Source organism: Phocoena sinus, chromosome 9 (genome assembly GCF_008692025.1).
Source record: "Phocoena sinus isolate mPhoSin1 chromosome 9, mPhoSin1.pri, whole genome shotgun sequence".
Lineage (NCBI taxonomy): Eukaryota > Metazoa > Chordata > Mammalia > Artiodactyla > Phocoenidae > Phocoena > Phocoena sinus.
The window spans coordinates 87,860,223-87,877,623 of record NC_045771.1 but is presented as its reverse complement, the minus strand read 5'-3'; the positions used below and the strand labels follow the sequence as shown (position 1 = coordinate 87,877,623).

At 38.6% G+C, this 17,401-nt stretch overlaps 1 protein-coding gene across 3 annotated transcripts in view; it reads left to right on the top strand.

Annotated features, from left to right (window-relative positions):
* The first annotated feature begins 8,964 nt into the window (after window positions 1-8,964).
* The window catches only part of ORC5 (origin recognition complex subunit 5), a 74,813-nt gene continuing 66,376 nt past the window's right edge, over window positions 8,965-17,401 (top strand). The window contains exons 1-3 of one of the 3 annotated variants that reach the window (XM_032643764.1): window positions 8,965-9,193; window positions 13,324-13,416; window positions 16,383-16,583. In XM_032643764.1, coding sequence (XP_032499655.1) covers window positions 9,122-9,193; window positions 13,324-13,416; window positions 16,383-16,583 — 366 coding nt within the window. In that variant the 5' untranslated portion in view covers window positions 8,965-9,121. The remainder of the gene's footprint in view (window positions 9,194-13,323; window positions 13,417-16,382; window positions 16,584-17,401) is intronic. The other 2 variants (XM_032643765.1, XM_032643766.1) reach the window with 2 other exon arrangements.

Sequence of the window (17,401 nt, the reverse complement as noted above, 5' to 3'; positions counted from 1 at the left end):
TGGGGCAAGTTAAATGAACCACCACCAACCACACCAAAGGCCAGTCTTCCAAAGAAGGTGGTGTTGTATATATGGCGAGATTGGAAGGGAGTTCTCTATTAAGAGGTCCTTCCGGAAAACCAAACAATTGAGCAAAGTACTGCTCCCAGTGTGACGAACTGAAAGCAGCACTTGAAAAAAAGCGTCCGGAGTTAGTCAACAGAAAAAGCATAATCTTCCATCAGTATAACGCAAGACCACATGTTTCTTTGATGACCAGGCAAAAACTCTTATAGCTTTGCTGGGAAGTTCTGATTCATCCTCCATATTCACCAGACAATGGATTCGGATTTCCATTTATTTTGGTCTTTACAAAATTCTCTTAATTGAAAAACTTTCAATTCCCTGGAAGACTGTAAAAGGCACCTGGAACAGTTCTTTGCTCAAAAAGATAAAAAGTTTTGGGAAGGGACTTCCCTGGTGGCACAGTGGTTAGGAATCCACCTGCCAGTGCAGTGGACACAGGTTCGAGCCCTTGTCCAGGAAGATCCCACATGCTGCGGAGCAGCTAAGCCCGTGTGCCACAACTACTGAGCCTGCATGCCACGACTACTGAAGCCCGTGTACCTAGAGCCCGTGCTCCGCAACAAAGAGAAGCCACTGCAATGAGAAGCCTGTGAACCGCAATGAAGAGTAGCCCCTGCTCGCTGCAACTAGAAAGCCCATGCGCAGCAATGAAGACCCAATGCAGCTAAAAATTAATTAATTAATTAATTTAAAGAAAAACGTTTTGGGAAGATGGAATTATGAAGTTGCCTGAAAACTGGCAGAAGGTAGTGGAACAAAACCATGAATACGTTGTTCAATAAAGTTCTTGGTGAAAATGAAAAATGTGTCTTTTTACTTAAAACCCAAAGGAACTTTTTGGCCAAATCAATACATCTTCACTGCCTGTCTTCCCTGCTAGATTCCAATTTTCACAAGGATGGGTACACTGTCTCTTTTGGTCACACTTCATTCCCCCAGAACTCTGGCATGATAGGTCCTCAATAAATGCTAGACTAATGAATGAAGGAATTAATAAATGAATCTGGGTATTTTCATCCAATTGGTGCCTGAAAAACCATAGGCACAAATATTCATAATACAAGATTGAGAGTTTTAGGGGCTATAACAAGTGTAAATGATAAATCCTGTGAGACTTGAGAGATTAGAAAATTTTGTTGAGAAAATTGGGGGAGTTTCATAGCATTGGGGCTTGCACTTAAGATAGGCAGATGTGTTAGATTTGGTTTCCTAGAAAACGCAGCCTAAGTCAATGATGAAAGTGCTTTCAGATGGAAGGTTCAAACCAAGGGCAGAAAGAGTGAGTTAAAAGGAAAATGAGATGAGAGAACATACATGAGCTTGGATTTTAAAAATAACTAGTTGAGTTCCACTATACTATCTAGACTGTAAAATTATGGAAAGAGCATAATATATGGAAAGACCCTAACAACAAAAAAAGCAGGATAAACCAAAAAAATAATTTTTCTGTAACCCATCGGAGAGCTAAGATCATAGGGAAACCAAGTAGCCTGGCAACAGGAAAGACAGGCTCCTCTAAGGAGAGATGGGATGGGAGCCCTGACTCACCTGTGGCAAAATAGGAGGTGAGGGTAAGATACGTGTCATACAAGCAGGCAAAAACATTCAGCTAAAATTTTAAATAATTTGTTAAAGGCTGACTGTGACTAACGTAGAGCCACAGACACAAGGGGAGTTCACACTCACTCACAGGCTCATCTCCACAGACCCCTACTGGATGCCCACCAGGAAGATGGGGGGCAGAGCAGAGAAAGCCTCCCTTGGAGGTGCAAGTCTAGAGGAAAGGAAGTGGCCACCTCTCCTTTGGGAAATGAACTTTGAGAAATGGTGGGCATTAGGAACTGAAAAAAAGCACTGCCTGGACCCTTGTTCTGTATAAAACAAAAGTTTTAAGCCTTTGGAAGAAAGGCAGCAAACGCTGTCACCTTCACGGTGCATGTGAAAAGCTAAAACTACAGCTGGAGAAGAATGAAAGGAAAACCCCTCTACTCCTAGAAATGGAGCAGGAAATACTCTCCCACACAAGATTCCCCAAAGACACACCACAGAGTTTAGCTGCTATGGGGAGGAGGACAGTTTTATTGAGAAAAAAACCACTCCTGAGGTTCATGGCCCACCTAAGCCTGAAGCAGAAACGGACAACAGAGGATACTCCACCATCCTCCAGGCAGACAAGCAAGTACCAAGTCACAAAAAGCAGCATTCTGTCTCTGGGGGAGAGGCAAGAATGTGTAGAGAGACCATCTCGGAATTGCAGGTGCACAGGAAGGAGCTGCAGATCTCTGTGGAGCCTCTTTTATTAGAGCACTAAGCCCAAAAGGAGGGCTCCACCCTCATGCCCTAAGCATCTCCCAAAGGCCCCACCTCCTAACACCATCACATTGAGCATTCGGATTTCAACACATGAATTTGGTGATGGGGTGTGGGCAGGGGGACACAAACATTCAGACCATAGAACTAAATTTATTAGCATAAAGTTTGTCGATAGTATTCTCTTTGTAATTTTAGCTGTATATTTATTTATGAAAACTTTCCCACTTATTATTAATTTGTACCTCTGGTATGTTAACTTTTTTCAAAACCAAACTTTTGGCTTTATTGATTCTCCCTATTTGATATTTGTTGCCTATTTTATAAGTTTTGTTTTTATCCTTATTTCTCCTTCTTCCTACACTTTTTGTTTATTCTTAAGTCTTACTAGTTAAGTTGAATTCAGCATTAATTTCCAGCTTTTAAGCCTCCATTTCCCTCTTAGTACAGCTTTCACTGCATTCTACAAGTTTTGACATGTGCTATTTTTGTTATCACTCAGTATTAAATATTTTTAAAAATATATTTCTTTAACTTTATTTAAAAGCATGTTTTTGAATTCTCAAACCTATGAATTTTTTATCTTTTAAGTACTGACATCTATTTTGATTGCATTATAATGAGAAATATGATTTTTATGATACCAATCCTTTAAAATTTGTTTAGACTTGTTTTATACCCGTGTACATGGTGGTCAACTTAAGTAAATGTTCTGCATGTGCTTAGAAAGGTGTCTGTGTGGTAAATCAAGCCTGTTAATTATGTTTTTTTTCAAATCTCCTATATCCTTATAATTTTTGTCTTCTTAACCTGACAGTAATTTACAGAGACTCTGTTGAAATCTCCTGCTGTAGTAGTGGATTTGTCAACTCTTCCTTGAATTTCCACCATTTTTTGCATTTTATATTTTGGTGTAATTTTAATAGCGTTGTTCCATAATTTTGATGCAATAAAAAAGTTATTATACTTCAGAGTATATTGTATTATGGCCCTCACTCTTGATGAAAGAGAGAAGTATCCATTTTAGTCACGTAATATCCCTGGGTTGTTTCCAAACATGATTACTATGGAAACTAATCAATACGAGTACAGTAGTCCGTCAGAATTCATGGGATTAGTTCCACAGATGCTCAAGTCTCTTATATAAAATGGCATGGTATTTGCATATAACCGATGCACGTCCCATATATTTTGAATTACCTCTAGATTACTTATAATATCTAATACAATGTAAACGCTGTGTAAATAGCTGCCAGAGACTGGAAAAGTCAAGTTTTGCTTTTTGGAGATTTCTGAAATTTTTTTTTTTGTTGAATATTTTCAATCTGAGCTTGGTTGAATACACGGATGTGGAACCTGCAGATCCAGAGGGCCAAATCTACTAATCACTGGAGTACATATAAATTTTTATCCTAGCAAAAAGATCAGAATGAACGCTCATGTAATAGGTAGGGTTAGTTTTCTTTTGCTGCTGTAACAAATCACCACACACTTAGTCGCTTAAAACAACACAAACTTATTTTCTTAGAGTTCTGAAGGTCAGAAGTCTGAAATGAGTCTCACTCATTTCGAGGTTTCAGCAGGGCTGCATTCCTTTCTGCAAGCTCTGGGGAAGAATCCATTTCTTTCCCTTTTCCAGCTTCTAGAGGCTGCCTGCATTCCTTGGTTCCCGTCCCCATTCCTCTCACTTCTAAGCCAGCAAGGTCAGACCAAGTCTCACACTGCCATCTCTCTGGTTCTTCTTCTGCCTCTCTCTTTCACTAGAAATGATGCCTGTAATTGCACTGGGCCCACCTAGATAAGTACTGTCTAATCTCCCCATCTCACAGTCAGCTGATAACCTCCTCCCATCTGCAACCTAATTCCCCTTTGCCATGTAATCTAACATATTCACACGTCCTGGAATTAGGGCATGGCTATCTTCGGGAAGCCATTATTCTGCCTATCACAGGTGGTAAATGGAGGGAGCAGGAAAGGTGGACATCATGCTTAGATTGAATTAGAGTTAAGGTTAGAGAAGGTACATACAATAACACAGCAATCTGCCCAAGTATGACATTGCTTTCAGATCTACTTCATGTTTTCTCCTAATATGAATATGTGAACATAGGTAATTATTATTTAATCAGTAGTTATATGTTATTAAAATATGTTTACTTTAGAAAAAAGTCAATATTTGGTTTATTTTCAGATAGTACCCTAAACAATGTCCTCATCCACCTGGGGGGACTTTCACAAATGTCTAACATGGTACTGAGGATATACTATCCAATTTCTAAAGACCACGCTGGTCCTTCACATTCAAACTTCCTTAAGAGTAAATGTCCAAAAGACCTAAAGTTAACTTCATTTCAGAGTAAACTGCCTGGATTTTAACCCAATTTATTTATATGCCTATTTATTTTTTGCACAACAACCATTTCATTCTTTCTTTTGGGTTTAGGGTAGTCTTCAATGTGGCTAAAACTACAATAATCAGACCGCTGAATAAGGGTGGGATGCCATATTTAAAGACACAGAAAACAATCATCATTGCAACTAAAACTAGAACTTTTGGGGGTTTTTTTGGTGTTTTAATTTTTCAGTAGTTTTTCCTTAGTAATTCATTTCATTAACCAAATGTGGTTAAACATGTACTCTGTATCAGAGCTCGTGCTAGTCATTTGGGATAAATGAAGTCATTAATTAATTCAATAAATATTTATTGAGCGCCTACTACGCACCAGGAACTTTTTTTGATAGAGCTCCTGACAGGCCTTACATTTTAGTGTGAGAGACTGACAATAACAAGTAAAATATGTAGATGATAAGTACTGTGAATAAGTATTGTGAATCAAAATAAAGAAAAAAAGGGGAATGGGGGACAGCACAGACTTAAGTGGTCAAAGAAGGCTCCTTTAGTAAGGTGACATTTGAGCAGAGATTAAAGGAGATCAGGAGTGAGCCATGCGAATTAAGATTGAGAAAAGGATTTCAGGAGGAATAGCAAGAGCAGAGTCACAAGAAGCTGGAGCATGCCCAGCACAGTCCAGAGAATGCAAGGAGGCCAGTGTGGCTGAAAGAGAGCAAGCTTAAGGAGGAGAAGCAAAACATGAGGTGAGCAAAGTAAAGGGTGAGGTGGGGAGCAGGTTTTATGGGGTCTTGTACATTGTGAGGATCTGGCTGGCAGGGGAAATGAGAAGGATTTGAGCAGGGGGATGAACCGGAATTACTTTCATAGAATTAGATTAATTGGCTATAATAAAATTTTCTTGAAAATTTCCATCTATATTTGGGTTTACCGCTAGTTTATCTGATGCCATGACTAAGTTCCACAACCATTATTAAAGATTTTCTTTCTGTTTGATTACTTTTTAAACAATTTATATTTTATTAGTCCTGGAATGCCAGTACATCACAATGTAAACCAGACTTTCAAAATGGCATTGAAAAACAATTAACTTGAAAGCCCATTTTATCACCGAGTATTTTAGGATTAAAGCTTCTATGTTTGTTTAGTAAACAAATCATTAAGTTAAAAACTACAGAATAAGTAACCAAAGATTAAAAGAGCACAGAGGTATTGTTAAAAAAATTAAAAATAAAGATAGTAAAGTTAGCTTCATTAGGTTACTTTTTTTGGCTCATAAACACTTATAAACAAGTTATTTGAGCTTTGTTATAAAAAATAAATTTTCCTGTTGTTTCATGTTATTTGCTTAATGTTTTAACTTTAAAAGATTAAAATTATGGTTAAAGACCCTTTTAACATACAAAAACTATACTTTTTGCTCCTTATGTTTCATATTGATAGACTTGGCAATTTTCAGGACTCTTTAAAACATCCCTCGTGCATAACTATTGGTGATGCATGGCTTGTGATGTGTTCACTTTTTCTTTTCTGTAGGAAACTGTTCCCACATTATTTTCTCATACTCCTTAAACTAGCGCTATATGTATTACCCAAATTTTTGTTTTATAAAACTAATTCCGATAAGTGGAAAACCTAGTGAAACAATCTACTTGTGATTGTAGGTTCTCCTGATTTTTTCCATCAACTAAAACTTGAGTTCTAATACAACTGGTCCCAAACTACAGCTATTAAATATGCTGTAAAGGATTTCAGTGAGCTTTTTACTATTGGAATATTTTTTGAAGACACATTCTTTCTGTGGAAAAAATAATTTACAGTACTTGAGCACCAACTTTCATCTACTACTATTACATTTTTTAAAGGATTATTTGCAGGTTTAATGTGTAACAAACATGTATTCTCTGTGTGTAATCTTATCCAGAGGACTGGCTCAACTACCTATGTGGTGATAACTTCTGTATCTCCTTCTCTAGGCCACTCTCTTTGGGAGCTTAAGATTCTATTTCCACTGGACCTATCTGGTTATCCTGTAGACACTTCAAATTTAATGTGAGAAACTCACCTTGGTCCTAAAGATAAAACTAAATCCTGTATAGATATCACCAAATCTATAAGCCTGCTCCTATTTTTGATTTTATTACTGGCAAAGCCGAAAATCAGCTAAATCAGAAACCTAAACGTTACTCTCAGAGACTTCCCCCTCCATCTCATTTAAGCAGCCACTGATTTCTATTAAATGTACTTCTAAATCTCTCTCAGATTCAGCTTCTTCCCAGTATGATGTAGTAGAAAGATTTAGGACTTTGGAGTGAAGCAAACCTAGGTTCAAGTATACACTACTTGTAAGATAAATTTCAGCTACTTTTTCTATTTGCAAATCTATTATACTGCAAAGTTTAAATGGGATAATGTATCTATCACAGTGCCTGCCACATTATGTTTAATAAACCTTAATTGCCATTCCCTGTCACCTTGTTTCCCATTGATTTAGTTTAGGACATTATCATTTATTGTTTAGAACTTTGCAATAGTTTTTTTAACGAGTCAAATTGATTCTATTTTCCATGCTGTAGCCAAAAGGAACTTCCTAAAAGTCAAGTCTTGTCATTTGCTTGCCTAAAATTCTTCATTGGCTCCCTGTGGCCTATACAAGGTCCAATCCTCTTAACATAACATACACTTGCCTCAGCCTGACCTCCTGCCACTCTAGGTTTATTCTTAAAAATTACTTGCCAGTCCCTGGCATATGATTGCCTACTTGTCCTTTTTATGTCTTTAGCTTGTCTTTTTGTTCTCCCCCGTTGCGAAGCACAGGCAGGGGGACTCTCAACCACTGCGCCAGCAGGGAAGCCCTGAACCCTTATTCTTAAGTCTCAGCATCCCAGTTCCCTCCTCTGAGAAACTTCCCTACACCTGTCCAGGCAGTAAGGCACTTCCTCTCAGGTCAATAATTACTTACTGACTGCTTATTAGGTATGTACCAGCCAGTATAGTATACACTGAAAATGGAGCTGTGAAGAAGACAAGGTTTCCCGCCCTCACAAAGCAGCTAGAGACAGAGACTAACATTTAGATAATTTACTTATAATTTTGTTGAATGCTATAAAAATACAGTGTTATGGGAATGTATAACCCCGTCTTGAGAGGGTGGTCAAGGGCTAGCTTCCCTTAGGAAGAAACACTAAAAGATTTGATGGATGGTGCCATTGTACCCTTTATAATTCTTTCTTACTTAGGCAATTGCAGTTGAATTGCTTTCAATATATAATTTTGACTAGCGGATAAGTTATAGGAGACCACGATTACCAAAAGATCCTTTTGGCTATCACAAATACAAGATTCTGATATCCATGACTTAAATCTATGTACATCAGGCACTAAGTATATAATCTTTTATCCCTAGCAATAACCCAGCTATTACTATCTCTCTTTTATAGATAAAGAAGTTAAAGTTCAAAATGAATGTTTCAATGATTCTTCCAAGGTCTCTCTGTTGAGTCAATGGCCCCAACCCAGCAGCTTCAGGATCCCAAACCCTATTTTCACCATACATTTCTGTCTAGTCCTATATCTGTTTATTTCCAGAATCTTCTAGCGTCTGGTTTCTAGCACGCGTTCCGCGAAAAAATGAACGGAAAGCCTTATGCTAAAGGTAGCATTATTTTTCACTCTTGTTGCCCTCAGAAACTGACACTAGAACTTCCTCCCATGAGGAGGGAGAGGCATTTCCAGATCTGTTTTCAGGCTTGGAGTAAGACTAGTAATTCCAAGTTGTTTGCTCGACTCCATCAGTCTTTTCTTTGCACCGGACGCCAATTTTCCACATCCTCCTCAGGAAAAAAACCCGCAGCTTTTGAGAATATTGGTTATCTGAGCCCGCTTTCCTCAGGTCCCTGTAAAGAGGCGGGCCTCGGCTCCACGACCGCCTCCCCCTCCTGGGTGGGGCTACACGACAAAGCTCCCCAGCACTCACGGTTTCTAAATTTGGGGCCTTTAGGCGGGAAAGCCGAACCCACAGGTTCTCGACTTAGTGGAGCCCACAGGGCCCCCTTAGCCCCTTCAAGCGCTTTCTCTGTTCGCCCATCCCTGCATCCCCCTCTCGACCTTTGGGTGGCAAAGGCCGCAGCCCGAGACGCCCAACCCCCACAAAGCGGGCTCCAGAAAGCCCTCTACGCCGCTCAGAGCCCTACCGCTTCAGGCTGTGGAAGACTAGGGCGGGTCCGACGCTCCTCTTGCGCACTGACGTCACGCGGACGCACGGCCACGCTGGCTCCTCCCACAAGCCCGAGAGTCCGGTTTCCGGCGGGAGCGCGGAGACCCGAGCGTGGGTGGGGCTGTGTCTGGGAACGCGGAGCGGGCCGCTGGCTGCTCTGTGCTTTGGTACCCGCCAGCATGCCTCACCTGGAAAACACGGTGCTTTGTCGCGAGTCCCAAGTGTCCACCTTGCAGTCCCTGTTTGGAGAGGTATTGTAGTCCAGATATCTTTTCTCTTCCAAATCCCGGAGGCAAACAATTCCGTGGTCTTGCGACATGTTCCAATTTTTAAATTTTCGTTCTGATTGAGGGGCCGTAGACCGTCTTTTGCGTTGAAGTAGGGGGTGTTATAGGTCTCTCCCACTCCTCACCCAAAGTAATTTGTGAGCGGTCTCTTAAACTGCACGGGAAGGACCGGCCTGCACTAGGGCTCGTTGGCCCAGGACGTGATATTTTACGCACGCCACGGTTTTGAGAGGGTGTTAGTCCAGAGCAACTCGAAGTTGCTTCTTACCCCAGCTGAACAGGATTTTATACAACAGATGTGTTTGCCCAGTGTTACTTACTCCAAAGTGAGTCCCCACGTTTCACTGAGGTAGTGTAAGTCTTGTGTGGGTGGGTAGTTGTCAAGACCTGTGAGGGCCAACGCGGTGCTTCAGGTTTAAAACTTCAGCGGCTTTTCCAGCGTTGTTAAAGCACAGAAGAGGTCTAGTCTAGGCTTCTTGACTATCAGGTGATGCCTAAGAGAAGAGGTTAAATGTTTCCTCTGGATGAACACTGCTGCGGAGTCCTTTCCATAGGAGGTAGCATTCATCAATTCCATACTTAATCTGTTTTTTTTTTTTTTAAACATCTTTATTGGGGTATAATTGCCTTAATCTGTTTTTGATTGTATTCTGGTGGCCTTTAGTGAGCCTTTTGCTTCAGACTCATTAATTAGACTTGGAATTGATCACACTTGGATTTCATCTGTAAGGAGAGTAAATGAGAGTTTAGGGTCACACTCACGTTCTTCCCTCACACCTCTGGTTTGCTTTCATAAGTACTGCTTTCATCCAACTACCTGGGTGGCAGTCTGGGGTGGCCTGTGAAGTATTAGTGGAAAAGTACCACCCTCCTTCTAAAAGGGCACATTAGTTAGGGAACTAAGGTCAGGGACTGCACCCTCAGTCAGTATTCTAGTTATAACGCTTTTTTTTTAATATCAGATTTTTTTTTTTTTAAAGGCATTGGGTCTTTTTTTTTTTTTAACTTTATTTATTTTTGGCTGCGTTGGGTCTTCGTTGCTGTGCGCGGGCTTTCTCTAGTTGCGGCGAGCGGGGGCTACTCTTCGTTACCGTGAGGGGCTTCTCATTGCGGTGGCTTCTCTTGTTGCAGAGCAGGGGCTCTAGGTGCGTGGGCTTCAGTAGCTGTGGCACGAGGGCTCTAGAGCGCAGGCTCAGTAGTTGTGGCACACGGGCCACTTAGTTGCTCCGCAGCATGTGGGATCTTCCTGGACCAGGGCTTGAACCCGTGTCCCCTGCATTGGCAGGCGGATTCTAAACCACTGCACCACCAGGGAAGCCCAGTTATAATGCTTTTAATTGTAGTTATCAATATTATCACTGAAACATTTTCTTAGTTGTACCTTATGCATTCCTTCCCTGGAGTAGACAAACCCAGATCACTACAAACAGAAGTGGTCCTCCTGAAAATGAATGTTGGCAAATAGAGATGAGTGATATCAATTTGGTGTAAATCACAGGAAGAAGTCATATTTAACAATTTTAATAGCACTTTTCTGTAAGGTGCTGTGCATGTAGGAGATACAAAGATCTATAAAAAACTGGTTCATATTTCTTAGCAGATTCGTTTATGTATTCAGCAAATAAATATTTAGTAAGCACCTTCTCTGTTCCAGGCACTGTGCCCGATCCTGGCTTATTACAGTTTATGTTAGGTTTATGAAGGTGAAAGGTTAAATAACAGTGCAAGAGTTCAATACAGTTCTAGTTAACAGTAGAAAAGATGATGTAAGGTGGAATATTATTAAGCACCAAATAATGGATGCAGATAAGTGTGGTGGGATTCCAGGAAAGGAGAGTTTTAGTGTAGCTTGGAAAAGTGTCCTGAAGGGTATCTTGTGCTTCTCTTTCAAGGTGAAATATAGTATTGTATTAGCAGAGATGCTCAGCAAGCATGCGTTTAATTCTTGTTACAGAATTTTTGAGCTAGTTAATTTACAAGAGTGTTATGTATAAACTTAAGAAAAGAATCCCTGTATGAAACATCCATTTTTAATCTGTTGGGCTGCTCTTGCTATAGGCATTTGCCATTAGAAAGTATTTTCCTGTATAAATTTGAGTTCCTGATTTGTCTTGCTAAAAGGAAATTTGTAACTTGGTGGCTAGAATGTAATAAATGTTTATGACTACAGTTGGCCTTTGAACAATGTGGGAATTGGGGGTGCTGACGCCCTGTGGAGTTGAAAATCAGTGTGTAACTTTTGACTCACCCCAAACTTAACTGCTAATAGCCTTACCGATAAACAGTCAATTAACACATATTTTGTATATGTATTATATTCTGTATTCTTATAATAAAGTAAGCTAGAGGAAACGAAATGTTATTAAGAAAATCATAAGGAAGAGAACTAATTTATAGTACTATACTGTATTTATCAATACTGTTAGTTTACATTGTTTATAAGATGAATCGTCTGTCAATATCTACATCAGTATTGTCTTAATAATACAAAACACTGGGCTTGTTATACGTATTACTAACTAGACGTTAAAAATGAAAAGAATGTGAAAAAAATTCATATCTATTTACAAGTATAATGATTCATACATTGATAACAAAGAAGCAGTGATATGATTGCTTTATGGTAGCCTTCTGTTATGGATAGAATTCCTTCATGGTAGCCTACCTATATACTAATGAATGAACCCTTATAAAGTTTCATGGTGTGCAGTATTCCAGTCATATTCATAATACAGTATTGTAAACACATGGTTACATTTTTTGAAAAATCACTTACCTGTGATGATAGGCTAATACACAGTTTCTCCAATTATAGGAAGGAAGAAGGGGTAGGAAGAAGGGAGGAAGGGAGAGGGAGAGAAAGAGGGGAGAGGCTGGGAGGCCCAGACATACCATATGGTATGTATGGTAATGTAATCCTTTGGGAGCAAAGTTATAAAACAGAAAACTAACACATTATTAATTTTATATTAAATATCATTCACCTTATGCCTTTGTAAGGGTATACTATTATCTACATATATTTTACGCTTCATGGCATACTTAATTTTTCCTATGTGTTTAGGCAAAGTGGTTCATCTGTGAGTTTTTTCAAATTGTTGCAGATCTCCAGAATTGTTTCGAATATGTTTATTGAAAAAAATCCATGTATAGATGAACTCAAGCAGTTCAAAACCTGTGCTGTTCAAGCGTCAACTGTACTATTGTAGTGGTAGATGATGATCATAGAGACTCTACTTTTTCATGGAAATTGCATCATCCAATTTTCTTATAATTATTTTTTAAGTGTATGTGAATTCCTCCAAAGCAGGTTTTATCTCTAACTGATTTTTGTACTCTTTAGTGCATTATGGTTTTCAGCATTTAGCAGCTGTCTAATTAATGTTCATTGAATGAATGAAACATATTTGTAGTATTGACCAGACCAATATAGGGGTGTTTGACAATTTTTACTTTTCTCTAGGCTGCTGACTCATAATGTACTTCAGGAGAATCTTGGGAATATGTATTTTGAAATATATGCTGTGTAGATTTGATCATTGAAAACAATGATGAAATGTACACATTTAGGCCAAGGTAAATGTAGTAAGCATAATTCAGAAGTATCCTGTAAGTTTTCCTTAGAACAGAGGACTCTTGAAATTCTTTCTAGTCCTGTGTTTACATATGCTTAGTTTAAAAGCTTTAGAATGTAGACTGAAGTTGCAGCCTGTGGGCTTAGATTCTATAAAAAAGGGTTAAGAAAAAAATGAAGTATGGTCAAAATCATTCTTGAAAAATCTGTTAAATCTCTCAAATTTGAAAATACAAACATTTGTATATATAAACCTGTATAATAATAAAAAGGGTTGAATATATATATGTATAGTAATATATATAATAGATAGGCCAAATGTGATTTTCCAGAAATTTTGAGAAAGAGTAGAGTTGAATTCAAGTAGGTTTGAGGTATAATGATGAATCCACTAAATGCTCACTGTTGAAATCATTTGGATTGAATAATTTACTTTATCATGGAAAAGTTTGTCACAAATTGATGAATGTTTATTTTCTGTTTTGTATGTGCAGACTGATATTTGTCTTTTCTCTGGTAGAGACATCATTTCAGCTTTCCATCCATTTTTATTTATGGACATACTGCCAGTGGAAAGACCTATGTAACACAAACTTTGTTGAAAACTTTAGAGGTAAGAATATCCCAAACTCAGTGTTAATTGATTTTTATTCATAGACTCCTAGAAATAGAAGGGATCTGGGAGATATTTAGTTTACCTTTCTCTGAAGGAATATCTTCTACATAAAACATTTCTGACCAACTTTTTGTTGAAGACCTTCAAAGACTAAGCTTCAGAAGGCATTGTTAAATAACTTGAGCCTTGATGTTAGAATGTACTTTTTAAGTTGAGCCAAATTACTCTCTCTGACTTTCATTGGATGATAATATTTGGGGGAAAACACACATAATAATACATTCTTTAAAAATACTAAAATCTGTTTCTTCTCCATTATTGTACATATTTGAAATATTGGTAGTGGTAAGTCTGAATCTCCACAAGTACAAAACTAAATATGTCACCTTTACCCTGCCCTTTTTCCCATATTGCCTCTAACAGTGAATTTCACCATTCACACAGTTGTCTAAACTTGTTCTTTACTCTTTCTTTATCCTCACTCTTAGTAAATTGAACAGTAAACACATCCTGTTGATTCTGTATCATTAATGTCTTGACTCCATGTAGCTTGAATCATAGCCATTGCTGCTACTTGAGTTTCATTTACCATTATTTCTTTCATTTATTTCCACAACAGTTTCCTAAGTGCAGCCTGTTCTCCACCCTGCAGGTAGTCCATGAAAATCTTAAATCAGATCTTTAGGAAAAGGTTCGGGTGTTTTGCCTGATATATAAGACCCTTCATGAGCTGAGTTCAGTTTATCTTTCTTAACGTAATGCCTAAGAATTTGAGATAGAGTCTGGCAGACTCATGTTCTTCTTCTGGGTTCACCCCGTAGTGCTTTTGCATCTGAAAAGTAGGGCTAATAGTGACAACATTTGACATTGTGAGAATCCAATGAGTTAATACATGAAAAGTGCTTACCACAATACTTAGTATATAGTAAGCACTCAATAAAGTTTAGCTGCTATTGTTCGTGATTATTGCCACACCCTCTTTCATATCCTAAGCCAGGGATGGGCAAACTTTTTCTTATGGGCCAGATAGTAAATATTTTAGGCTTGCGGGCCAGGTACTTTATATTACAACCACTCAACTCCTCCTTAGTGTGGAAGCAGCCATGGACAGTATCTGTCTAAATGGGCATGGCTGTATATATCAAAACAGATTGCTAACCCAAAGGCTGTAGTTTGCTACCCCCGGTCCTAACTCTAGCTCAGAGTATGTGTGTCATACTGAACTATTTTACAGTTCTTGCTGTCTCTTACCTTCAACCCTTGGCACATACTGCTTGGAATGGCTTTCTTGTACTCATTCACTCCAACTCTTCTACCCTATTATTTGGCAAATGCTTATTTATTTTGCTATGTTTTCTTGTGTTTACACTTTGGGTAGCCTTTTTTGACTCTCTAGGCGGTGTTAGATGTCCCTCTGTTGTACAGCCTCAGCACTCTGTGCTTAATCCTGTCATAATATTTATCCCTTTCAGCTGTGATAAATGTTTGTGTTTCCCTGGCTTGAAACTGTTTCTTGAGATTATTCCCAGCACAGTTCTTGGCATATATCAACTTAGGGATTTTAGCCTTTGATCCTGAAGTTTGCCTGTGCATTTTAAAATACAGATGCCTGAGGTTCATACCAGGCTTCAGAACCTGAGTGTACAAGGTCCTTGCTCAGGCATTTGCGTTTGGAACTCCCTGCATGAAGTGTCCAAAAATATCTATATTGAATAAAAGCATGAAAACTGAATATGGAAGTTCCATATTTAAGGGCTGTATTTCATTTTTTAATGTATCTTGATTTTTGTTGCTGCTTAAACATTGTAATGATGATTATCACCACTTTTGGTATAGGTACACAAAGAGACATTTAGAGTATGCTGCCATTAAAGGTCATGGATAGCACACAGGTAGCAGTAAACAAGACAGTCTTAACAGAGCTATTGTGGACTGTAGTTCATAAAGGAGTGGGGGGAAAGGAGGTCAGAAAATGCTGGTGAAATTGTGCCTAAGTAACTATAATGTAGCCTTAGTTACACTGCTACTCTGAGAAAGAAAAGCCTCTTTATTGGGTGAGATTTATAGAATGTCGCTAAAAATAGTTATAGGTTCCATTATTTGTGCCAGATGCCACACGCTCTCTTCCTCTGAGTGATGAGTACTGCTTTTGTGATTTCATTTTGAGAACAGACTATATTTATAAATCTTTTTTTTCCTTGTTACTTCTGGAATTACCTCCATTTTGTTCTCTAAATGAAGAGCTAGTTCTAAGTCCTTATAGGGGGATTACTCTGTTTTTAACTCTTAAAAATGTTTTTTTGGTTTAGGTGTGTCCATGATTAAAAATATTATTTTAAAATTATAAGTAAGAAATTCCCACTAAGAATTTTAACATTCACATGTTCTTGGGTTTCTTTGTAAGAATTCTTTAGTGGGAAATACAGGTTTGCTTTCAATCCCTGTAGGAAACATGAAAACTCAAATAATTAAAGTGTGTTTAATGGAGGGACTATAATATTTTACAAAGGTTGAAGAAATGTTAAGGGAACCAATAAGGGATGGTGATGTGCTGAGAGTCTTTACCTCTCTCAGACCTGAATGGAACAGGAAGGAGCTGTAATCAGGCCCCAGCAAGAGGTGTAGCCTTTGATGAGAGGCTGCCCAACTCGAGCTGTTGCCTTTGGTAGAAGATGCAGCCACTGTCAAGCTGTGGGATGGGGGTGGGAGTCAAGGGAATGAATATTCACCTTCTTTCTCTTACCACTTTGCTTCTGTCTCCTGGTTCTTCCCTTTGGCTGAATCCAGCAAGAGCTAGAAAATGAGTCTGGGCGATGCAGTCTGTAGTGGTCAGCCTCCTGGGGCACAGAGCAGTTTGGAGAATGGTGGGGTATAGATTTAGAAGGGCAAATGGTGGATATCCAGCAGAGCCCTTGTTGTGGATATGTGTTTTCTATTTACACTTTTTTGGTTTTTGTTTTCAGCTTCCACATGTCTTTGTGAATTGTGTTGAATGCTTTACCTTGAGGCTGCTTTTGGAACAAATTTTAAACAAACTGAATCATCTTAGTTCTTCAGAGGGTGAATGTTCTACTCAAATAACCTGTGAAACATTTAATGACTTCGTTCGCTTATTTAAACAAATAACCAAAGCTGAAAGTCTCAAGGATCAGACTGTGTATATTGTAAGTGTCATCTCTTATTTGAAAACTGATTTATTAGATCAATTTCCATATTTTTCTTTTGAGACTTATGTACAGTGCCTTGTACAAGGTGCTTATGCAACATAAAAATGTTTTAGATATATTTCTTTTTTTAATTGAGGTATAGTTTTTTAATTGAGGTATGTATAGTTGATGTACAACATTAGATAAATTTCAGGTGTACAGCATAGTGATTCACAATTTTTAAAGGTTATACTCCGTTTATAGCTTTTATAAAATATTGGCTATATTCTCTGTGCTGTACAATGTATCCTTGTAGCTCATTTATTTTATAGGTAGTAGTTTGTACCTCTTAGTCCCCTACCCTTATGTTGCCCCTCCTTCCTTCCCTCTCCCCACTGCTGACCACTAGTTCTCTTATCTATGAGTCTGTAGATGTAGTTCTTATCTAAAGGGAGCTTCAGTTTAGTAGAAAAGCTATGACGTACTCACATATGACTACATATAGAATGTGATTAGTAATAACCATGATATGCAAAGCACTTATTCAGGCATATCTGGTACGGCTTCATAAGGTGGTAACATTTGAGATAGATCCAAAGGAATGATTCGGGTATCATTAGGAAGAAACTGAAAAAGAGGAATTTCCTGTGGAGGGAATTAGGCAAAGGCATACAGATGGGAATGGAGGCCAGGGAATGCCAAATAGTCTGGTCTTAGTGGGTTTAAAGTATGAAGGAAGAGAAAGAAGAGTAGAAAGGTGGGTGGGGGTAGATCAGGGAGTGTCTTGAAAACCATACTAACGAGCTTTATTTCATTTCTTAGGCAGCGAGAGGCAA